Source organism: Trichomycterus rosablanca, chromosome 3 (assembly GCF_030014385.1).
Source record: "Trichomycterus rosablanca isolate fTriRos1 chromosome 3, fTriRos1.hap1, whole genome shotgun sequence".
NCBI lineage: Eukaryota > Metazoa > Chordata > Actinopteri > Siluriformes > Trichomycteridae > Trichomycterus > Trichomycterus rosablanca.
Window position 1 is genome coordinate 53,330,186 of NC_085990.1, and position 22,150 is coordinate 53,352,335.

Consider the following 22,150-nt stretch of genomic DNA (forward strand, 5'->3'; position numbering starts at 1 on the left):
TAATACTCAGTTCATTAATATCTCCATTGCACAATTTTTACTTAGTTTGATAGTGTACTGTCTATTTATGTCTCTATTCTTTGTCTATATATAGTATTGTATACCTTTTTTAATAATATTTTATTACATCTAAAATATGTAGACACCTGCACCATAAGAATACCATGTACACCTGATTCTGATTAAGACAATGACATAAAATGCAGTAAACACACACAAAATCATTTTTTCCATTTCCCATGTTCACATAACCCTCCCTTGATAAAATAAATAAATAAATAAAATATTCAAAAGATTGTAGAACAAAATGCATCTTAACATGTTACATAAGAGCTGGTTAATAAGCAGTCTGGGTCCTTTCTGTGTGGATTTCCTCTGGATGCTTTGGTTTCCTTCCACATTTCAAAGACAGAAATCGTCTATATTGTGTAAAGATGTGAATGTGTTTTTGTTTCTGCCCTGCGATGGACTGGCACCCTGTCCAGGGTGTTTCTGTGTGCCCCCCCACCCCATGACCCTGATCAAAATAAGCGGTATAGTAAGTAAGTGAGTGAGTGAACTTGTTAAAGCCTCATTCAAAGGTCATTAGATTTCTGCTCAAGGTCATCTGGATGTTCTTCAGTGATACTGAAACTGTATGGGCAGATCAGACAGAAGTTCCTTTGGCAACAACCAGAAAAAATGCACCATGCAAAGCAGTATGGTAGACTGAGCACCTTGGTTTGGGGTGGCGTTGCTACCTTAAACTGCACCGTGCCGAGAAGCCTCTAAAATCTACAGATATTACATTTAAAACAATAACAAGGAGGTCATGTGATGCAGACCTGGAGCTCCGCTATCTGAGCTATTAAATCCTGGCTTTTATTCCTAAAAACAGCCTGACAAGATACGTAGTCTTCAACTCTTTTCTACATATCATGTCCCTGGAATTGTTTTGGGGTACGTCAGGTAACTAAATAGATCCTTAAGCTGCCAAAAAAGTGACACACACAAACAACAGTGTGTTGTCACAGATGAGGCAGCAAGCATGGCAGCACAGCCGAAGAGTTAAGCTCTGCTTTGGTTACAGTTATGCCAACATTTACCTCTAATGTTGCCTCAATGGTCGACTCTAAGCTGAAGTTCTTTCTCCAAAAAATCAGCAATATAAGAGAAGAAGTAGATGTGACGAATATTGTCCCCAAAGAATTATTGCATGTTGTTAAGACTAAAAAAAATATGACACCATGATAAACATAATACACTAAACCACATGTGTCAAACTCAAGTCCCGCTTTCCAAATTCGGCCCGCAATTTCATTTTATGTGGCTTAAAGGTCGTATGATTGTCTTAAAATACCCTGTACACAAGCGTACATAAACTGCATCTCCCACAATGCATGCCGATTTTGTGACCCGCAAAGTGACTGCAGCCAGCTACTAGATATGCAGTGTTTCCACATCAGCGTTTAACTGAGGCGGTTTTCCAACAAGATGCTGAGAAATATTTACAAATAATCCCAAAATTTGTGCTTCAGGAAGAGAAACCGGTACGTCTCTTGTGTTATGAGGCGTGTCTGAAGTAAAGGAGAACAATATAAATGTAGATAAACGTTATAAATATACAAGATAAATTTGACATTTTGACACCAAACACAGAATTTAGCCTCCAAGAAAAACAACAAATTGTCCAGGACTTAAAAGGCGACTGCAATCACAGCAGGATACGTTACAATCGACCCTTTGAGGGCCACCATAATGCAGACGTGGCCCTCGGTGAAAATGAGTTTAACACCCCTGCTGTAAACCATTAATATTGTGTCTTTATTAGCATTTAGCATACTGCACAGCCGTAGTCATGAGGGTGGGGGTTGTGAGGGGGATGGTGCTGCCATTCTAAAACATTTCTGTCGTATCAACAACTACTGGGAACACTGGTGGATTCTTACATTACGCAAAATAAACGTGTGAATGGAACATGTTTATGTACATCTAAATATTACACCTGCACAAACACCCAAACTATTAAGTTTAATTTATTTATGAAAGATGTTTATATATTTGGAGACCTACACCCCCCCCCCCCCCCCCCACCCCCCGCCACAGTTTATTTCCACTAGATTTAATAAGTATAATTAAAAATAATGATCCATCAGTGGTGCTATCAGGAATTCATTGTTGTAGTGTGGTTGGCATGTTTTTGGGAGGTAAAGGTAAACCCCAGTGCTGGAATGGTAAAGCATGTAGAATCAGGGAGAACATACAAATCCTTACAAACAGGGACTAGTAGTGGATAGAACCCAGGTTCCCTAGGACAGCTAGTGCCATGCAGCACCCACTTTACCGGCTGTGTTGGTATTAGCAACCATAATGTGTGTGTGGCTCAGTGGTTGCAGTGATAAACAGATTAATATGCCATAGGTATATGTGGCATGGCCTTGGCACATATCAGTAGATGTGGGTTAGATGTTCTACCCTGGCAGGAACATTAATAGTTTCGTTTGCTGATAGAGACTTTTAGGGCTCATTAAAAGTAATAAACTCCTTATTAACGCTCACAGAGAGGTTATGAAGGTGTGCAGTTCTTACCTGTCTCCGTTTCTGTGTTCTTAATCCTCGGCTCGTCACACTGGTGGTCAGCATTTTCCATCACTCTCCTATCAGCACCGTGGAACAAACACAAGCGAGCTACAGGTCCTGTTCTTCATGTTCCCTCTCAGACATTCCAGCAGTGCTGTTACCCCCAGATCATTTCCACCACTGAGGGGGGTGTGAACGGTACCTGTGGGGTGGCAGCACCGGTGCACCAGCTTCCCCGGAGTCATGGTGCAGTGAGAGCTGGAGCTGAGCTGTTCCACCGGCCACATCCAGGCTTATGTCACCGCTCATTATGTAACGTGGTCCTGCTACTGAGAGCGAACAGATCTACTCTACTGTACTATATTATACTCTACTGTACTCTACTATACTCTACTGTACTCTATTATACTCTACTGTACTCTACTATACTCTACTGTACTATATTATACTCTACTGTACTCTACTATACTCTACTGTACTCTATTATACTCTACTGTACTATATTATACTCTACTGTACTCTACTATACTCTACTGTACTCTATTATACTCTACTGTACTCTACTATACTCTACTGTACTATATTATACTTCACTGTACTCTACTATACTCTGTTATACTCTACTGTGTTCTACTTTACTCTGTTATACTCTACTGTACTCTATTATACTCAATTATACTCTACTGTGCTCTACCTTACTCTGTTATACTCTACTGTACTCTATTATACTCAATTATACTCTACTGTGCTCTACTTTACTCTGTTATACGCTACTGTACTCTGTTATACTCAATTATACTATACTGTGCTCTACTTTACTCTGTTATACTCTACTGTACTCTATTAAACTCTGTTATACTCTACTGTACTCTATTAAACTCTGTTGTACTGTACTCTATTATACTCTACTGAACTCTATTATACTCAATTATACTCTACTGTACTCTATTAAACTCTGTACTACTCTACTGTACTCTATTATACTCAATTATACTCTACTGTGCTCTACTTTACTCTGTTATACTCTACTGTACTCTATTAAACTCTGTTATACGCTACTGTACTCTGTTATACTCAATTATACTATACTGTGCTCTACTTTACTCTGTTATACTCTACTGTACTCTATTAAACTCTGTTATACTCTACTGTACTCTATTATACTCAATTATACTCTACTGTGCTCTACTTTACTCTGTTATACGCTACTGTACTCTGTTATACTCAATTATACTATACTGTGCTCTACTTTACTCTGTTATACTCTACTGTACTCTATTAAACTCTGTTATACTCTACTGTACTCTATTAAACTCTGTTGTACTGTACTCTATTATACTCTACTGAACTCTATTATACTCAATTATACTCTACTGTACTCTGCTTTACTCTACTATGCTCTGTTGTACTACAACCCCTGGCAAAAATTATGGAATCACCACTCTTGGAAGATGTTCTGTCAATTGTTTAATTTTGTAGAAAAAAAATAAATCACAGACATGCCACAAAACTATCATTTTTCAAAATGTCAACCTTCTGGCATTAAGAAACAATAAAAAAAAGAAACAAATATAATAGTTGTGGTCAGTCACAATTGCTTTTTTTAGATCAAGTAGAGGAAAAAAATATGGAATCACTCAAATCTGAGGAAAAAATTATGGAATCACTCTGTAATTTGCAGTTTAAAAACAAAACATCTGCAGCAGATTAGATTTGCTAATTATTCTTCAGTTTAAAAAGAGTGCTTACACCTCGGAGAGCTGTTGCACAAAGCAGATTGTCATGAATCATGGTTCCAACACAAGATATGTCAGTTGAAACAAATGAGAGGATTATAAAACTCCTTCAAGAAGATAAATCATTGTGGAATGTCACAAAAGATGTTGGTTGTTCCCAGTAAGCTGTGTTTAAAATCTGGACCAAGTACAAACAAAATGGGAAGGTTGTAAAAGGGAAACACTGGTAGACCAAGTAAGACATCAAAGCATCAAGATAGAAAACAAAGCAATATGTCTTGAAAACAGAAAATGCACAACAAAACAAATGAGAAACAAGTGGCCGGAAAGTGGAGTCAATGTCTGTGACTGAACTGTAAGAAATCACCTAAAAGAAATGGGATTTACATACAGAAAAGTCAAACAAAAGCCATCATTAACACCTAAAAAGAAAAGAACAAGGTTAAAGTAGGCTAAAGAAAAGCAATCGTGGACTGTGGGTGACTGGATAAAAGTGATCTTCAGTGATGAATCGCGAATCTGCATTGGGCAAGGTGATGATGCTGGAACTTTTGTTTGGTGTCTGTCCAATGAAATTTATGAAGATAACTGCCTAAAGAAAACATGTTAATTTCCACAGTTGTTGATGATATGGGCCTGCATGTCGGGTAAAGGCACAGGGGAGATGGTCTTCAATAAATGCCAAAGTCCACATTGAAACTTGAAACGCTTTTCTTATTCCATCAGTTGAAAGGATGTTTGGTGATGATGACTTCATTTTTCAAGATGATAATGCATCTTGCCATAGGGCAAAGGACGTGAAAACTTTCCTTGAAGAAAACATATAATGTCAATGGCATGGCCTGCAAATAGTCCGGATCTCAATCCATTTGAAAATCTCTGGTGGAAATTGAAGAAAATGGTCAATGACAAGGTTCCAACCTGCAAAGCTGATCTGGCAACAGCAATAAGAGACAGTTGAAGGCAGATTGATGAAGAATACTGTTTGACATTAGTTAACTCCATGCCTCAGAGAGTTTAAACCATTATAAAAGCCAGAGGTGGTGCAACAAAGTAATAATGGTGCAGTGTTTTCTAATGATTCCATAATTTTTTCCTCAGATTTGAGTGATTCCATATTTTTTTCCTCTACTTGATCTAAAAAAAAGCAATTGTGACTGACCACAACTATTATATTTGTTTCTTTTTTTATTGTTTCTTAATGCCAGAGGGTTGACAGTTTGAGAAATGATAGTTTTGTGGCATGTCTGTGATTTATTTTTTTTTCTACAAAATTAAACAATTGAAAGAACATCTTCCAAGAGTGGTGATTCCATAATTTTTGCCAGGGGTTGTAATTACTAGTCCAGTACCTCAACCACTAGGCTACAACTTGCCTCTATTGCCCTTGCAATACATCCTATCACATTTGTTTTAAATGTTGTATTTTTATCCTAAACCTTGTAACTTTGGCACTAAAATGTAAAACACGGTACGTTAATTTATTTAGGCCAGCGACTACCTGTAACATTAATCGTGACTTATTTCACCGTGGGTAAGCAAGAGAGAGAGGAAATGTTACGTGACAGAGTGTTTAACGTTAATACCACGGATGGAAAAAGAGGCCACAGCCAATCCTCGCATCAGTGTGCCCGCAGAAGCCCTGATGAAGAGCCGACGTGACCAGAGCTCACCTCGGCCGAACGCTAGCGCTAATACACACACACTTACACACACACACACATGCACGCACACACACTTTTTTGGAGGGGGTTGTGGATTCATGTGTGCTCTAGATAAAGAGAGATGAGGGGCCCGCTGCTGGAGAGCAGGACGGGGACGCACAACCACACACACACACACACACACACACAAAACAAGCTCTATTAAAAAGAAAACACTGCACTTTAAATTGAGAGGAAACAAATCATCTATTTCTAAATTATGCACGCCTGATCGTGCAGCTATGGACTGTTTTTAGATAAAATTCTTTCCTCCTTTAGAGGATTTTATCCTTCATAGCTCGCAGAAGGACCTTCCGTCCCTGTACGTCCATAAACAGATAAATAACTCCTCGAATCTGCTGCAGCAGGGATGTGAAGGTGAACAGACGAAGGTGAAAGGTTCAATTTGAACGACTGTTGTCACTGAGGTGCTGCCTCAAGGTTTCGCCATATGAATGTAACCCCTTCAGATGTGGACAGTGTGTCATTTATTACCGTCACGCTGTGGTTTATTCACATCGTCTTACTGGAATAATAACAGAAGAGAAGGGGGGGAGGTGGTAATGATGGAGGTGCAAGGTACACTAAGGTACACAGCAGGGAGAAGTCTTTCGATCCCAGAGCTAATTAAATCTTAATATAATTTAAGCTGTTAAACAATTTTAATATCTATATTATAAATCTTGTGATGTTGATGTTGTTTTTTTGTTTACATTTGAGCATTAAAGCTGCGGTGTGTAATCTGGACAGCTGGAGATCTCTCTGGTAGAACTGTGTTACTGCAAGCAGCTTGAGATCTACACGTTGTAAAAAGTTAGTTAATACAAAAACAAATTCTGTCAGAATTTAATTATATTTCAGGCTTTTCAGGGTGAGTCAATAGCAAAATGCTAAACACAATGCTTAATTTGGAAAGTGTCTGTGGGAATTTTTGTCCGTTCAGTCTAAAGAGTTTTTGCAAGGTCAGTCACTGATGTTGGATGAGAAGGCTTGGCTTGCAACTGTCATTTTATTTTATCCCTAAAGTGTTTACTGCGGCTGAGGTCAAGGCTCAGCACAGAACACTGTGTTGCTCAATACTATGCGTGCACAGCGGCAGTATTGGCGTGGGAGGCGCTGAAAAAGTTGAGGGAGTAGAAGAAGAGTCAGAGAAAAGACTAGAGCTGCTTTGCTGTTTGTAGTGCTACATGCCAACTAAAAGCCACCAAAGAAACAAAGTCAATGGACCAACAACCACGACAACGATGGGCGTGCTGATAATGATAACGATCATGGTGGACAGGGAGGCAAAGACAGTGCCCGGAAACATAAAGATAGTGGATGATAATGTAAATGTCTGTGGAGAAGCAGTTGATGTGCCTTATGAATGTAGTCACAGAAAGCATGTGAGGTATGGAATTTGTCGTCCAGAAGGCCCTCATGCAGCTTGGATTTTCCCCATGGCCAAAGTACAGTTAGAAGACATGACCAGAAGGCCCGGCACACACAGAGAGTCACTACACTACAAAGACCTGTGGAGGAAGTTTCAGAGGGAACATGTAGAATATTATGAAGCCGGAACACAGGGCAGACAGGAAATGATAGTTAGGAGAGATGTTGGCAACACCTGTTAGCAAAGGGCGTGGCAAACTTTAGGAGAGATGTCCATATAGCATTTTTGGCCATATAGCATACTGCAGCTTCAGGTAAAATATAATAGTATGTTTCCTCCCACTACAGCAAACAATATTGGAACTTTTGATACTGATTTCTTAATGTTCTAACACAAGACTTTGTACTAAAGTGCAAAGCAGTTACCTAAATGTTTGGCAAAGCAACTTGATTGTATTATGTAAATATAATTACTGATTGAGGTCTAGAAGATGACCGACTCAAACAGCAGCAATAGATGAGCGATCGTCTCTGACTTTACATCTACAAGGTGGACCGACTAGCAGTGGTGTATAGTAACGAAGTAATAATACTTAGTTACAGTACTTAAGTAGTTTTTTGAAGTACTTGTACTTTACTGGAGTATAAAAATTTTCGGCAACTTTCACTTTTACTCCACTACATTTTCTAAAGAAATGGTGTACTTTTACTCCGGTACATTCGCTGTATGTAAATTCATTACTCGTTACTACAGAATGAAGGTAAATGATGTGAGATGTGACGGACTGCAAGCTATCGGAGTTTTCTAAAAGTGCGTCTTTCACCCAAAGACACGCAAATATGGAGATTTCAGAAGCTCCCCGTCCAACACACTGATGTAAGTTAACAATGATGAACAAAGTAAAGCTGCAGCATCAGCGGTTTTTTTTATATTATTAGCATTAACATTGTTGAGATATCTACCTACCATTTTTACCCATTACATTCCAACCACAAATAAAACGTTTCATAAATCATTACATTTGTTTGGAATTCATTGACTGCAAAACTCATGAAGACACGTCCATTATTTTTAAAAACTCACCTACAGACAAATATTTCCTCAGAGAACTTCTGTATTAGACCGGAGGAGAGATTCATGGTGCTGAGGAACATGCAGCACGTCTTTAACCCTTTAATCATCTCAACAAGAAAATCATCTTATCCAACTTATTATTTATGATCTTTCAGCTGTTGGCTTCAAGTTAGAAATGGTGTTTTCTTAAAGTAAGAATACCAATATTTTTTTAGTTTAAAACATGCCATTCAGTGAGTAGATACGGCCCCAAAGAATATTATTTAAATACAGCTTATTTTACTCAAATATTTTGAATTAAATTAATGGTTGAACAGATCATTAAAGGGATAAAAGTGCCACACGTTTTGTTAAACTCTCCTGAGTTTTGCTTTAAATTAATTATGCCAAAATTATTTTTTGTTATTGAAATATACTACCCAAATAAAAAAATGGGACAGTATAGAAAATACAAATAAAATAGATGCAGTGTTTCTTACATTTACATCGACTCACATTCTAAAAACGTTGGAACAGGAACATTTAGGGCTAGTAATAAGTCAAAAAAACAACTAAATAATGATGTGATTTCAAACAGGTGATGTCAACAGTTGATTATGATCATGAATTGGCACAAATCATGTTCAGATGAAAGGAAGAAAACAGGTTAATTGTTAAGGTGGTTTACAGGCTTAAAAGAACAATCTTTATATTTAAAATGACCGCTTCCATTTATACTAACAGCATTTACTTTTACTTTTTATACTTAAGTACATTTAATATCAAATTACTTTTGATACTTAAGTACATTAAACATCAGATACTTTTAGACTTTTACTCAAGTAATATTCTAAAAGGTGACTTTTACTTCTATCAAAGTAAATTTCTGGTAAGATACTTGTACTTTTACTCAAGTATGGCCCTCCGGTACTTTATACACCACTGCCGACTAGGTAGGAGTGTCTAATAGAGTGGACAGTGAGTGGACACGGTGTTTAAAATCTCCAGGAGCGCTGCTGTGTCTGATCCACTCCACCAGCACAACACACACTAACACACCACCACCATGTCAGTGTCACTGCAGTGCTGAGAATCATCCACCACCTAAATAATACCTGCTCTGTGGGGGTCCTGACCATCGAAGAACAGGGTGAAAGGGGGGTAACAAAGTATGCAGAGAAACAGATGGACTACAGTCAGTAATTGTAGAACTACAAAGTGCTTCTATATGGTAAGTGGAGCTGATAAAATGGACAGTGAGTGTAGAAACTAGGAGGTGATTTTAATGGTATGACGTGTCCGGTTGGCTGCATTCTTTAACAACCCGAAATTGCACAGCACATTGTGAGTCAATCAAGAACGATACTATTGTGGTGGGTGCCAGATTGTGATGTAAAAACCCTTAATGAAATAGCTCAGAGACTGGATTATGAGTAGAAGAGTTTTATTCTTGTCTGCAGAGAAGGATCACACTGACAGAGTCTTACATGGATACTTGGTAAATGTGATAAGAAGGAAAGAACATAATCATCCTTTATACTCCCATCAGTGATCGTGTAGGACAGTGGAAGATTCCACCATTAACAGAGATTTCTTAGCTAACTAAATGTAGTTGACGCCCTTCTTGGAATATTGGAATTTGAAAATTAGATTTTTTTAAGCATTTGATGATTAATTCTTCTAGTGTACATGAACATTTTTCTCCCACACATTATCAAGATAGACATGGACCATTACGTTTAATTGGGAATCCTGGAAGCACTCATATCACCCATATATACAAATATAACACCTTTATAAAAGCCACGATTAGGATAAGTGTTAATGTTTTAATAACAGTGATTCATCTAGGTACCTTAATCATAATCGCACTGTATGAGACCATACATATTTAAAAATAAATAAAGTGTTAAATAATGATGAACTAGACTGAAGGAGGAAGTGCTAATGCAACTCAACATTGTACGTTAAGGGTTTTACACGTTTGATCTATCTGGCGACGGTTAAACACTTGCACGGTCACAAACGTCCAGCTGATCAGGAACTGCTCACATTCCAAATAAATGACCCATGCTGATGGATATGAACAGCACTGTGGAGAGAAACACACACACAGACATCAAGTAGGTTTTAATAAACATATTTAATTCATTACATTTTATAAATTCTTCTTCTTCTGTCTATCTGTCTCTGTTTGTATATCTATCTCTCTACCTGTCTGTCTGTCTATCTGTCTATCTATCTATCTGTCTGTCTGTCTGTCTGTCTGTCTATGTCTATCTATCTATCTATCTATCTATCTGTCTGTCTGTCTGTCTGTCTACATGTCTGTCTACATGTCTGTCTACATGTCTGTCTGTCTGTCTGTGTCTGTCTATCTACCTGTCTGTCTATCTATCCATCTCTTTACCTGTCTATCTATCTATCTATCTATCTATCTATCTATCTATCTATCTATCTGTCCGTCCGTCCGTCCGTCCGTCCGTCTATCTATCTATCTATCTATCTGTCTGTCTGTCTCTCTCTCTACATGTCTGTCTGTCTGTCTGTCTGTCTATCTATCTATTTATCTCTCTACCTGTCTGTCTGTCTGTCTATCTGTCTGTCTGTCTGTTTATCTATCTATTTATCTCTCTACCTGTCTATCTATCTGTCTGTCTGTCTATCTCTCTCTCCACCTGTCTATCTATCTGTCGGTCTGTCTATCTATCTATATCTCTCTGTCTGTCTATCTATCTATCTATCTATATATCTGTCTGTCTGTCTGTCTGTCTCTCTGTCTGTCTATCTATCTCTCTACCTGTCTATCTATCTATCTATCTATCTATCTGTCTGTCTGTCTGTCTATCTATTTATCTCTCTACCTGTCTGTCTATCTCTCTGTCTATCTATCTATCTATCTATCTATCTATCTATCTATATATCTGTCTGTCTGTCTGTCTCTCTGTCTGTCTGTCTATCTATCTATCTATCTATCTATCTATCTATCTATCTATCTGTCTATCTATCTGTCTATCTATCTATCTATCTATCTATATATCTGTCTGTCTATCTATCTATCTATCTATCTATATATCTGTCTGTCTGTCTGTCTCTCTGTCTGTCTGTCTATCTATCTATCTATCTATCTATCTATCTATCTGTCTATCTATCTGTCTATCTGTCTGTCTGTCTCTCTGTCTATCTATTTATCTCTCTACCTGTCTGTCTATCTATCTGTCTGTCTATCTATCTGTCGGTCTGTCTCTCTATCTATCTATCTCTCTGTCTGTCTGTCTATCTATCTATATCTCTCTGTCTGTCTGTCTATCTATCTGTCTGTCTGTCTATCCTTCTACCTGATTATCTATCTATCTGTATATCTATCTAGAATTCTCAGCATCTTCATCTCTGCCACCTCCAACTCCGACTTCTACATTTTCATTTTCAGCTTTTAGGAGACGCTAAGCAATTGAGGGTTAAGGGCCCTGCTCAGGGGCCCAACAGTGGCAACCTGGCAGTGGTGGAACCTTTACAAGTCCAGTATCTTAACCACTAGGCTACAACTGCCCTTCTGCCCAGCCCGTCCAAGAGTGGGAGTGCCTGTAAGGATTCATCATAACTGCTGCAGTTACGACCTCTGCTGGCTGATAGATGGTACTGCACAGAGACGGGGGATAACGGAGATCAGTGCGTGACTCTCAGTGCACGATACAGATCTCAAAATGAACCCGTCTGGTGCAGGTGAAAAGAAGCGTTCGGTACTGCACACGTGTTAGAGTGGTGGAACCTGAAATAAGAACTGTTCCGAATCTGCTATGGGACCAGAATGATCCGCTGTGGCAGCCGAAAGAAAGAAAAATGTGTGTTAACTTTGGATCGGCTTGTTATATATTGATTTAAATGTGTGGAAATATGCAGAGAAATAAATCAAACGGGGGGAAATACCTGTTTATCAGCACTGTGAGAGTTCCTTTGAAGTGAATTATGACTTTGCCTGTGTGTCAGCAGTGAAATACGAGTGTTCTGAGTGTTGGTGTGCGTGTGTGAACCTACCGGTCGCCTCTGTATGCAGTTTGGCTTCGTCAGCGCTGGTTACTCTACAGGTGACGGTGATTTTCCTGCCCTCGATCTTGTCCAGAGCACTGTGGATCAAAACCACGCTGCCCAGCGGGACCGGACTGTGTGAGAACAGAGGACGAGAGAGAGGACAGTGGTGGAATTGTTTAGATGCATGTAGAGTACACATCCATTTTATCAGCTCCACTTACCATATAGAAGCACTTTGTAGTTCTACAATTACTGACTGTAGTCCATCTGTTTCTCTACATGCTTTGTTAGCCCCTTTCATGATGTTCTTCAGTGGTCAGGACCCCCACAGGACCACCACAGAGCAGGTATTATTTAGGTGGTGGATGATTCTCAGCACTGCAGTGACACTGACATGGTGGTGGTGTGTTAGTGTGTGTTGTACTGGTATGAGTGGATCAGACACAGCAGCGCTGCTGGAGTTTTTAAACACCTCACTGTCACTGCTGGACTGAGAATAGTCCACCAACCAAAAATATCCAGCCGACAGCGCCCCGTGGGCAGCGTCCTGTGACCACTGATGAAGGTCTAGAAGATGAGCGACTCAAACAGCAGCAATAGATGAGCGATCGTCTCTGACTTTACATCTACAAGGTGGACCGACTAGGTAGGAGTGTCTAATAGAGTGGACAGTGAGTGGACACGGTGTTTAAAAACTCCAGCAGCGATGCTGTGTCTGATCCACTCATACCAGCACAACACACACTAACACACCACCACCATGTCAGTGTCACTGCAGTGCTGAGAATCATCCACCACCTAAATAATACCTGCTCCGTGGTGGTCCACAAAGCATGCAGAGAAACAGATGGACTACATTCAGTAATTGTAGAACTACAAAGTGCTTCTATCCACGATTTTCCTGGCAACACAATGGGGGCTGCCATGACACCTCCCTATTTCCGTTTGCCGGTTTTTCGTTTCCGGTCGCGTTAGATTTGCTGTAGTACTAACTACAACATTATTAAACTACTTTTGGTAAGGACTGCATGGTTCAGATATGAGCTCGGGCTCGACGTGTGTTGCTCTCGAGTGCCACAACAACTCAAAGAAATTGAAGCTGTTATTGGAAAGTTCGTGCTTTGAACACCAGCGGATTTGTAAACATTGTCGGTGCGCTGCGCCTTACGCGTTACAGTCCATAATAATATAATAATAATCATATTAATTATATCAATAATATAATATTTATTAATTAAATAATAATAAAAAAATTATAATATCGTATAATGCAGTTTCACTTTGTATAGTCCAAAATTTTAGAGAGCGTTGCAGAAATTGGACAAATAACATTTAAATCCGGACACCCAGACAGACACGGCTTGTGCAAGTGAATACTGAACGGGTGTAAATACCCTGTTTGTTGTTCCCAGTTCATTGTTTTAGTAAATTAAACAACGCAACGCGTTTTATTCTGTCCCTTTAGCTCCCCTTTCCTGCTTTACATCCACTCATGAACCAGTATACACTGTTGTAGAAGTAAAAACAATCAACAAATCAGTCGTGATACATTGTTTATTATTTCCAGTGTTTCACAGCTATTAGAATGTTCCTCGGCTCATCCCTCCCTACCTTCCACAACTTCCCTAACCCTGCAATGCACGAGTAACCCACCGTCTCCACTACTCCACTTTCCCTCAGCATTACCCACGCCTGATGTTTACCTTCAGCATTACCCACGCCTGATGTTTACCTTCAGCATTACCCACGCCTGATGTTTACCTTCAGCATTACCCACGCCTGATGTTTACCCTCAGCATTACCCACGCCTGATGTTCACCTTCAGCATTACCCACGCCTGATGTTTACCTTCAGCATTACCCACGCCTGATGTTTTCCCTCAGCATTACCCACGCCTGATGTTCACCTTCAGCATTACCCACGCCTGATGTTTACCCTCAGCATTACCCACGCCTGATGTTTACCTTCAGCATTACCCACGCCTGATGTTTTCCCTCAGCATTACCCACGCCTGATGTTCACCTTCAGCATTACCCACGCCTGATGTTTACCCTCAGCATTACCCACGCCTGATGTTTACCTTCAGCATTACCCACGCCTGATGTTTTCCCTCAGCATTACCCACGCCTGATGTTCACCTTCAGCATTACCCACGCCTGATGTTTTCCCTCAGCATTACCCACGCCTGATGTTTACCTTCAGCATTACCCACGCCTGATGTTTTCCCTCAGCATTACCCACGCCTGATGTTCACCTTCAGCAATTCCTACGCATGTAAGCCTCTGTGCTTTTATAGTTCTGTAGCTCCTCACCGTCTACAGCTTCGGAAAAGACGAAATGGTTCACTTATATCAATATAGCTAACCTTATGTCATCTACCCACTCTGTAAGCGTGGAAGGGTGGAGCACTGTCAGAACACGGTCACCACAGCTTCTTAAAATGTCCTTACTGTCAAGTGCTAGGAATTAAGAAAGGACTCGGTTTTAACTAAAACAAAACTGCTTTATTGTTCGGAGCATCAGCTTGCAGAGACACGGAACATGCGAGTGAGCCGGGTGCGTTCCAACAACACACCGAGAGGAGGGAATAAGGGTACAACAGTGCACTCGTCTAACAAAATGCATAAATAGACAGTCGCTCTACACTTACTATTCAACCACCGAGTGCTTTTGGCCATGTTTGTTAAAAAAACCCAGTTACGAATGACCACTACTTCTGTCGTTCAGAACGTAAACTGTAACCGGAAGTCAAAAACCGGCTTCAGCTACGAATCACGGGAAAGGTCAAAGTTCAGGAAAATCGTGGATATGGTAAGTGGAGCTGATAACATGGACAGTGAGTGTAGAAACAAGGAGGTGGTTTTAATGTTATGGCTGATGATTGTAAAGGATGCCAGCACACAGATGGCTACACGTATGAGTAAAAGCTTGTTGAAGGGGGGGTGCACTTTAAAACCACATGTACAGTTTTGTTTCCTAACACAGGATGTCGCAGGAGATGAATAATATGACACCTAGAATATAAGAGGACGGGAAAAAACAATAAAAGCATAATCATAACTGCACTTAAAACACAAATAAAGCTGATGAAAACGCTGGAGAATCTGCACACCTACGATAGTTGATGTTGAAGTTGGCGGTCATAACAGGACCCGAAAAGTAACCGGCGAGAGTGCCCGTCACTGTATCCATCATGGAGGCGATCGCTCCGCCGTGCACATGCCTGCAGCACAGGAAACCAGTCGAGCGTTACTTCCTCTGCTGGCAGGGGACTTTCCCACCTCTCTTTAACGACACGTCAGAAGACGCGCTTACCCGGGAGGCCCTTCCAGTAAATGCCCGGACTGTAACGCACACACGCATCTCTTCTCCTGCTTGTTCATGAAGACCACGTACTCGAACGCCGCTCCCTGCTCCTTCTCGCTCCGGGTGAAGAATCGAGCCTTGGACTGAATCACTTTGCTCAGGTATACGCCCCCTGAAACAGTTTATCATTACAGTAGTGTTCAATTAATCGGCTCGATAAATTAGCTCACCTGTCAATGCATGCAAAAGCTTTTGGTTGCAGATACCAACAACAGACCGAAGTCAATTTTTAATGCATTTTCTCCCTCTGATTTAGAATCAGAATCAGATTTATTGGCCAAGTATGTGGATACACACAAGGAATTTGTTTTCGGGTGATGGTATCTCTCTAGTATTAATACAGTGTACAAGCAATGTATACATTAAACATTACACACAAAAATATACAAACTATGAGACTACAGGCAATATACAGATGCAATTTAGCAGCATGTGGATTATTTACAAAAACAGTATGTGGGATGAGTACTACAGTGTAGACAGCAGGTGCATATTATTGTGCTTAGGTCTGTATAGTCAGTCATTTATTTATTTATTTAGGAGGGAGATGGCCTGTGGGAAGAAACTGCTCTTGAATCTGGTGGTTTTAGTGTGGATGGACCTATAGCGCCTGCCGGAGGGGAGGGGTTGAATGCAGCTATGGCCAGGGTGTGAGGAGTCTTCCAAATTTGTCTTCCAAAGTCAAAGTGGACCTTAGTGTCATTCAGACTTTACAACTAGGAGTGCACAGCTGAACGAGATTGCGTTTCTCAAGCTCCAGTGTGCAAATATAACAAGACAACAGACATACTAGACATCGTATTAGGGCTGAAACGAGTAATTCGATTACTAAAAATCATCGATTCAGATTTTTCGCATCGAGGCATCGTTTAATCTAAACAACTACATACAGCTCACGGTGTTTCGGACGACTTTTACTTTCACGACGCGTTCACGCTGTGTGCAGGTGACGTGAAGAAGCCGAGGGCTGCATCCGAAATCTCATATTTAAACAATACTCAACAGGGCTTAATCCGGGTACTTTTCGCGTACAGTTTAATGAATACTACGTTTTTGTACACGCGAGCGCTCCTGCGTACTGTTCAGTATGACAGTGCAATTTCAGACACCGCCGATATTTGATAGATGGATGGATGGATGGATGGATGGATGGATGGATGGATGGATAGATAGATAGATATTATAGATAGATAGATAGATAGATAGATAGATAGATAGAGAGATAGAGAGATAGAGAGATAGATAGATAGATAGATAGATAGATAGATAGATAGATAGATAGATAGATATTATAGATAGATAGATAGATAGATAGATAGATAGATAGATAGATAGATAGATAGATAGATAGATAGATAGATAGATAGATAGATATTATAGATAGATAGATAGATAGATAGATAGATAGATAGATAGATAGATAGATAGATAGATAGATATTATAGATAGATAGATAGATAGATAGATAGATAGATAGATAGATAGATAGATAGTTAGATATTATAGATAGATAGATAGATAGATAGATAGATAGATAGATAGATAGATAGATAGATAGATAGATAGATAGATAGATAGATAGATAGATAGATATTATAGATAGATAGATAGATAGATAGATAGATAGATAGATAGATAGATAGATAGATAGATAGATAGATAGATAGATAGATAGATATTATAGATAGATAGATAGATAGATAGATAGATAGATAGATAGATAGATATTATAGATAGAGAGATAGAGAGATAGATAGATAGATAGATAGATAGATAGATAGATAGATAGATAGATAGATAGATAGATAGATAGATAGATAGATAGTTAGATATTATAGATAGATAGATAGATAGATAGATAGATAGATAGATAGATAGATAGATAGATAGATAGATAGATAGATAGATAGATAGATAGATAGATAGATATTATAGATAGATAGATAGATAGATAGATAGATAGATAGATAGATAGATAGTTAGATATTATAGATAGATAGATAGATAGATAGATAGATAGATAGATAGATAGATAGATAGATAGATAGATAGATAGATAGATAGATAGATATTATAGATAGATAGATAGATAGATAGATAGATAGATAGATAGATACTTTATTAATCCCGAAGGAAATTGAGGCCTCAGTAGCAAGTTACATAAATCAAAGTCAAAAAGTATAATTTTTGATAGCGCGGACTGCAAAATATATATATAGAGAGAGAGAGAGAAAATATCGAGGGGCCAACAGACGAGACTGGACAGAGAAAACCACAGAAAGTTTGGGATCATTTTAAGCTGGAAAAAACTAAAACTCAGAACAACGTCCAGACCATCAGAGCGTCGTGTTGATACGTTTACTTTTCTTCATTGTAACCAGCACAGGATTTTCTGAGAGCTCAGGCGAACACACACATACACACACACACACACAAACACCAAATCTACCTTATCTAGGAGATACAATCCTGACTGAACCTCCTACAAACACCACAAAACCTCCCGACTAAATATTAAAGCTTTATGTTCCGCCTGAGCTGGAGCTGAAACTTTTAGTTCTGAAAGCTGCACAAATTAGAGGCTTATGTTCATGTATTATTATTATTACTATTTATGCCTTAGTTTTAGGTGCCTGTATGCGAGGAATAAAAATGTGCAGTTTGTTTAAGAGACGCGTCTTATTTAATCTTATATGTATTTATTTTTGCTCTTTATTAAAGCAAAAGTATTTCTTATCCGATTACTCGATTAATCGCTGGAATAATCGATAGAATACTCGATTACAAAAATAATCCATAGTTGCAGCCCTACATCATATTATTTCACAGTACAACTGTAAACATAACACCTGTGAAGTAATAAATAAAATGCTTAGTGTTAAAAATGTTGAGTTATTGCACAGAAAAAAGAATAACAGTATTATACACTATTATATACACTATATTACCAAAAGTATTCGCTCGTCTGCCTTCACACGCATATGAACTTAAGTGACTCCCATTCTTAATCCACAGGATTTAATATGATGTCGGCCACCCTTTGCAGCTATAACAGCTTCAACTCTTCTGGGAAGGCTTTCCACAAGGTTTAGGAGTGTGTTTATGGGAATTTTTGACCATTCTTCCAAAAGCGCATTTGTGAGGTCAGACACTGATGTTAGATGAGAAGGCCCGGCTCACAGTCTCCGCTCTAATTCATCCCAAAAGTGTTCTATCTATCGGGTTGAGGTCAGGACTCTGTGCAGGCCAGTCGAGTTCTTCCACACCAAACTGGCTCATCCACGTCTTTATGGAGCTTGTGCTTTGTGCACTGGTGTGCAGTCATGTTGGAACAGGAAGGGACCATCCCCAAACTGTTCCCACAGAGTCGGGAGCATGAAATTGTCGAGAATCTCTTGGTGTGCTGAAGCATTAAGAGTTCCTTTCACTGGAACTAAGGGGCCGAGCCCGACTCCTGAAGAACACCCCCACACCATAATCCCCCCTCCACCACACTTTACACTCGGCACAATACAGTCAGACAGGTACCGTCTCCTGGCAACCGCCAAACCCAGACTCGTCCATCGGATCACCAGACGGAGAAGCGTGATGCTCTAGAGTCCAGTGGTGGCGTGCTTTACACCACTGCATCCGACGCTTTGCATTGCGCTCGGTGATGTAAGGCTTGGATGCAGCTGCTCGGCCATGGAAACCCGTTCCATGAAGCTCTACACACTGTTCTTCAGCTCATCTGAAGGTCACATGAAGTTTGGAGGTCTGTAGCGATCGACTCTGCAGAAAGTTGGTGACCTCTGCGCACTATGTTCCTCAGCATCCGCTGACCCGCCCGGTCATTTTACGTGGTAACACTTGGTGGCTGAGTTGCCGTCGTTCCCAATCGCTTCCACTTTGTTATAATAGCACGGACAGTCGACTGTGGAATATTTAGTAGTGAGGAAATTTCACGACTGGACTTGTTGCACAGGTGGCATCACGGTACCACGCTGGAATTCACTGAGTTCCAGAGAGCGACCCTTTCTTTCACTAATGTGTGTAGAAGCAGTCTGCATGCCGAGGTGCTCGGTTTTATACACCTGTGGCCATGGAAGTGATCGGAACACCTGAATTCAATGATTTGGACGGGTGCGTGAATACTTTTGGCAATATAGTGTATGTTTAAGACAGGCTGTAAGTGTGTCCAGGTATGTTGTGTGTTTTTTACAGGGAGTTGAGTACGTAGTCTGGTGGCTTGTGGAAAGAAGCTCTTGCTTCAGTCTTGAGTCTGGCAGTCCTGCATTGCATGCTGTGGTAGCGTTCCGCTGCTGGGGATCGCTGATTGCGTTCGAGGAGGGTATACTGTTGCTCACGTGCCCTCCGACGCATGCACAGTTCTAGCGGACCCCATCTTTACGCCCGTGCTTTTGCACAGACGCCTCTATCCGCTAACCAGGGTCCTGCACAGCTTTTGAAGACCCCACTCACTTAGTCCGGTAAATTTTGTAAAGGAGTACCTGGAGGAAACCCACCCACAGAAAGGACCCGGACCACCCCACCTATGCATAGAACCCAGGACCATCTTGCTGTGAGGCGACAGTGCTACCCACCGAGCCACCGTGTCGCCCGAATTAGGTATTTAAATAAATAAATACTTTAATAAATACATATATTTCTTGGTGTGACTTCTTTAATCTGAAATTTTATGATCTATAAATTCCTCACATTCCTCAAAGCAGAAATTGGCAGGTCCTCACAGTGCACGTGGGTCCGACAGAGAGACCGGCAGGTCCTCACAGTGCACGTGGGTCCGACAGAGAGACCGGCAGGTCCTCACAGTGCACGTGGGTCCGACAGAGAGACTGGCAGGTCCTCACAGTGCACATGGGTCCGACAGAGAGACCGGCAGGTCCTCACAGTGCACATGGGTCCGACAGAGAGACAGGCAGGTTCTCACAGTGCACGTGGGTCCGACAGAGAGACCGGCAGGTCCTCACAGTGCACATAAGTCCGACAGAGAGACTGGCAGGTCCTCACAGTGCACATAAGTCCGACAGAGAGACTGGCAGGTCCTCACAGTGCACATGGGTCAGACAGAGAGACCAGCAGGTCCTCACAGTGCACGTGGGTCTGACAGAGAGACTGGCAGGTCCTCACAGTGCACATGGGTCCGACAGAGAGACCGGCAGGTCCTCACAGTACACATGGGTCCGACAGAGAGGCAGGTCCTCACAGTACACATGGGTCCGACAGAGAGGCAGGTCCTCACAGTGCACGTGGGTCCGACAGAGAGACCGGCAGGTCCTCACAGTGCACATGGGTCCGACAGAGAGGCAGGTCCTCACAGTGCACGTGGGTCCGACAGAGAGACCGGCAGGTCCTCACAGTGCACGTGGGTCCGACAGAGAGACCGGCAGGTCCTCACAGTGCACATGTGTGAGAAACATGGTACTAACCTGTAGTATATTTGAGAGTGCGGTTGTAACTGGGAAGCCTGCACCAGGGTGCTGCTGTCTGTTTCTCGCCGTTTTCGGTCGGTCCCTCACACAGAGCATTGTAACGATCGTAGACGTCCATCATCTCTTTGCTCCAGGACGCGTTGGGCATGCTGAAGTCTCGCGGTTGGGCATTGAAGGGCCATAGTGACACCTTGTGGTTTAAAAAAATACAGTCAGTCGACATTCTGATGCCCAAAGGCCCCAGTGCAGCAGGACAAATGACTAAAAAGTATTTAACAATTTACAACACAAAGAATGTATATATATATATATAAGTAAAGTGGAACCGCTTTATCCTGGGCATGAGAGTGGTAGTACAGTATGATAGTAGAGAATGATGTGATGGTAGTACAGTAGATGTGAAAGAAAAGTATGATGGTAATGCAGTAGATGTGATGGTAGTACAGAATGATGGTAATGCAGTAGATGTGACCGTATTAAGTATAATGGTAGTACAGTATGATAGTAGAGCAGTAGCTTTGGGGTCGTGCAGTAGATGTGATGGTAGTACAGACTGATGGTAATGCAGTAGATGTGATGGTAGTACAGAATGATGGTAATGCAGTAGGTGTGATGGTATTAAGTATAATGGTAGTACAGTATGATAGTAGAGCAGTAGTTCTGGTGGTAGTGCAGTAGATGTGATGGTAGTACAGAATGATGGTAATGCAGTAGATGTGATGGTATTAAGTATAATGGTAGTACAGTATGATAGTAGAGCAGTAGTTCTGGTGGTAGTGCAGTAGATGTGATGGTAGTACAGAATGATGGTAATGCAGTAGGTGTGACGGTATTAAGTATAATGGTAGTACAGTATGATAGTAGAGCAGTAGCTTTGGGGTCGTGCAGTAGATGTGATGG

At 40.7% G+C, this 22,150-nt stretch overlaps 1 protein-coding gene and 1 long non-coding RNA gene across 2 annotated transcripts in view; both read right to left on the reverse strand.

The window, feature by feature from the left end:
* Window positions 1–22,150, reverse strand: part of rorc (RAR-related orphan receptor C) — an 80,926-nt gene that overhangs the window by 54,796 nt on the left and 3,980 nt on the right. The window contains exons 2-5 of the mRNA XM_062992247.1: window positions 21,248–21,440; window positions 15,768–15,930; window positions 15,565–15,675; window positions 12,459–12,583 (exon numbers count right to left, since the gene is read on the reverse strand). Of these exons, the coding sequence (XP_062848317.1) occupies window positions 12,459–12,583; window positions 15,565–15,675; window positions 15,768–15,930; window positions 21,248–21,440 (592 nt within the window). The remainder of the gene's footprint in view (window positions 1–12,458; window positions 12,584–15,564; window positions 15,676–15,767; window positions 15,931–21,247; window positions 21,441–22,150) is intronic.
* LOC134310614 (uncharacterized) lies at window positions 14,079–14,871 on the reverse strand. The gene is made up of 3 exons (XR_010011328.1): window positions 14,836–14,871; window positions 14,707–14,773; window positions 14,079–14,155 (listed from the first exon to the last, which is right to left on the reverse strand). It is a non-coding gene; the product is annotated as an uncharacterized LOC134310614 (long non-coding RNA).